A 3,084-nucleotide genomic window follows, 5' to 3' on the forward strand; every position below is an offset into this window, starting at 1 on the left:
TAAGCCTTCAACGTATTCAAAGCTGCTGACTGACCCTATATCATTCAAACTTTACCCTTATTTAATTTAATCCTCAAAAGTCTTTAATCCTTAATCACCATTCATAACATGTGCTTAAAATCCTATTGGTTGATGTCTAAACCTTATAATATAATAAATATAATCCTTAATATCAGTCACATTAATCAAACCTTAGGTTATACTTAATATTCTTAAACTATAGATTAAACTTAGAAAATCTATAAGTACTACTATGAGTGTCCAAATAATTCCCGGTCTGAACCAAAAATCCATGGTAACCAAAAATCAGGTGCTTGGGGCTAACCCTCCGTTTGCAGTTTTTGAAGGTTTTATTAAAAGAATATGGGGTAAACTTGGCATTGAGAGAATTGCTAGGTTGAATAATGGGTTCACACTTGTTAATTTTCGAGATGAAGTCACTAGGGATCTGGTTTTGGAAGCTGGGGTTCTCCATTTTGATAGGAAACCAGTGATAGTAAAGCCATGGTCTACTGATTTGGACACTTTGAAGGCAGTGAAGTCAGTCCCGATCTGGATTAGATTGCCAGGTCTTGGATTGCAATATTGGGGTACTAAATGCTTGAGTGCTCTTATGAGCACAATTGGGGTACCGATCTTGGTCGATAAGGTTACGAAGGATAGATCTATGATGCAATTCGCTAGAGTTTTAGTGGAGATAGAACTTTCGGAGGATCTCCCTAAATCGGTTCAATTTCTCAATGAGAAAGGGCAGTTAGTGGAGCAATTTCTAGAGTTTGAGTGGCTTCCTACCCAATGCAGGGGGTGTAAAGTGTATGGTCACACTGAAAGTATGTGTAACAAGAAGCCAGCTGAGATTTGGAGACCAAAAACCAGATTAGGGAAGGATGAGGTCGGGCAAGGCCCTAAGGTTCTCCAGGTTGTTTCAGAGGTCATAGAGGCAGGGATTCCTGACACTGGGCCTTGTGATGTCGTCAATGGGAATAATGAAAGTGAGACTCTTACTGTGAATAATAAGGAGATGGATATGCCCCAGGAGAGTTCAAAATATGCTCCTGTTTTGTCTGGTGTAAACCAAACTCGGACACAAGTCAATAAGACCAATGAAGGTGTTAATTCGGACTGGATTACCCCTAAACGGGTTGGTGGGAACAAAAAGGCCATCCAGAGGGCAAAGAACATTTCGACAAATTCTTATAGTGCTTTGCAAGAAAAGGTTTTGGAGGTAGCAAATTTGGGACTAACTTCAACCAATTTGTTGCATGGAGAATCACAACATCCTTAGTTGGAATGTTAGAGGCATTAATAAGGAGGAGAAACAGAAATTTCTGAGCTCCTTTTGTTTTGTTAATAAAATTGGTTTAGGTGGCTTGTTGGAGACCAAACTAAGGGGTGATAAGATTAAGAAGATGATGCAAGATTTTTTTAGAGGTTGGAGTTTCTTTTCAGGTTCAGCTTCAGATGGCAGAGTGTTGATTATTTGGCAGCAACACTTGGTTTCTGTTGAGGTTCTTCAAGAAACAGACCAGCTGGTTCACACTTATGTTAAGGGCATAAGGACGAATAAAGAGTTTTGTGTGTCGTTTGTTTATGGTAGGAGCTCTATTGAGGAAAGAGTGGCTCTCTGTAGGGATTTGACTGATCTTTACTTTCTAGCTAATGCGTGGCTGATAACTGGAGATTTTAATGCTGTTTTTGAGAGTGCGGACAGAATTGGTGGTCGTGCTATATCGTCCATTGAGTTATCTGATGCTCAAACTTGGAGGGCCTTGGGGTTAGTTGATGAAGTGCGTGCTAGAGGGTCTCATTTTACTTGGACAAATAATCAGAAGAAGGATGACAAAATTTATTCGAGATTGGACAGAGCCTTTGCGAATGAAGATTGGCTGGACATTTTCCCTCAATCTGAGGCTGTGTTCAACTGGGAAATGCACTCAGACCATTGCTACTGTATCATTAAACCTGAAGTTGCTGTTAATTGTGGTATTAAACTTTTCAGGTTCTTCAATATGCGGACTAACCATGAACAGTTTAAGTCTACTGTCTTGCAAAACTGGTGTAAAACTATTCGAGGGTCTGGGTTGGTGCGTGTCTGTTATAAGCTAAATAGGCTTCAGGGGGTGCTTCGGAAGTTTAATAGGCTTAGCATGGGAGATGTTGATCAGAATTACACAATGGCTAAAGAGAGGTTCCAGGCTGCCCAGATATCCCTGCAGAGTGATCCTCACTCAGTGAGACTTTAAAGAATTGAAACTGAAGCTGGTATTAATTTGGACTACCATGCCAGAGTGTATGAGAGCTTTCTGAAACAGAAAAGTAAAGTGGACTGGCTGCAGTTTGGAGACGATAATACGGCTTATTTTCACGCCTGTCTTAAGCAAAGGAGAGCCTCTAACTGCATCACTTCTGTTGTTACTGAAACAGGTCAGAATATTGATAATTTTACTGATGTTGTGAACCATTTTGTGACTCATTTCTAGAAGATTATGGGAAGCAAAAGCATGGCCTCTATTCCTATTCAGAAATCTTGTTTTGAGCTCGGTCATAGATTGAATTTGGAACAACAAGTTAGTTTAGTCAAGCCTTTCTCTATCAAGGAAGTTAAAGAAGCGATGTTTAGCATTAAGTCTATTAAAAGTCCGGGGCCTGATGGGTTTGGCTCGGGATTTTTCAAAGCTCTTTGGAACGAGTTAGAGGCCGAAGTATCAGCTGCTATTATCGGTTTTTTTTAGAGTGGTTATCTGCCTGAGGAAATTAATAAGGCTACTATTTCATTGATCCCTAAAGTTGAGACTCCTTCTCGGGCAGAAGATTATAGGCCTATTGCTTGTTGTAACTCTATTTACAAATGCATTTCTAAAATGCTTTGTAGTAGATTGGCTTTGGTGCTTCCTAGTCTGGTCCATCCAAACCAAGGAGCCTTTGTTAAAAACAGGTTATTGGCGCATAATATTCTAATCCTTCAGGATATTATTGAAGCCTATAAGAAGAAGAACACTTCCCCAAGGTGTGTCTTGAAGATTGATTTGAGCAAAGCCTATGATATGCTAGATTGGAACTTTTTGGAGGATATTCTCGCTGAAT

General features: G+C 39.9%; 1 protein-coding gene across 1 annotated transcript; it reads left to right on the forward strand.

Annotated features, from left to right (window-relative positions):
• The first annotated feature begins 292 nt into the window (after nucleotides 1–292).
• LOC133792360 (uncharacterized) lies at nucleotides 293–1,285 on the forward strand. The gene has a single exon (XM_062230261.1). The coding sequence runs from the start codon at nucleotides 293–295 to the stop codon at nucleotides 1,283–1,285; it is 993 nt and encodes a 330-aa protein (XP_062086245.1).
• Nucleotides 1,286–3,084: the final 1,799 nt, after the last annotated feature.

Source organism: Humulus lupulus, chromosome 7 (assembly GCF_963169125.1).
Source record: "Humulus lupulus chromosome 7, drHumLupu1.1, whole genome shotgun sequence".
NCBI lineage: Eukaryota > Viridiplantae > Streptophyta > Magnoliopsida > Rosales > Cannabaceae > Humulus > Humulus lupulus.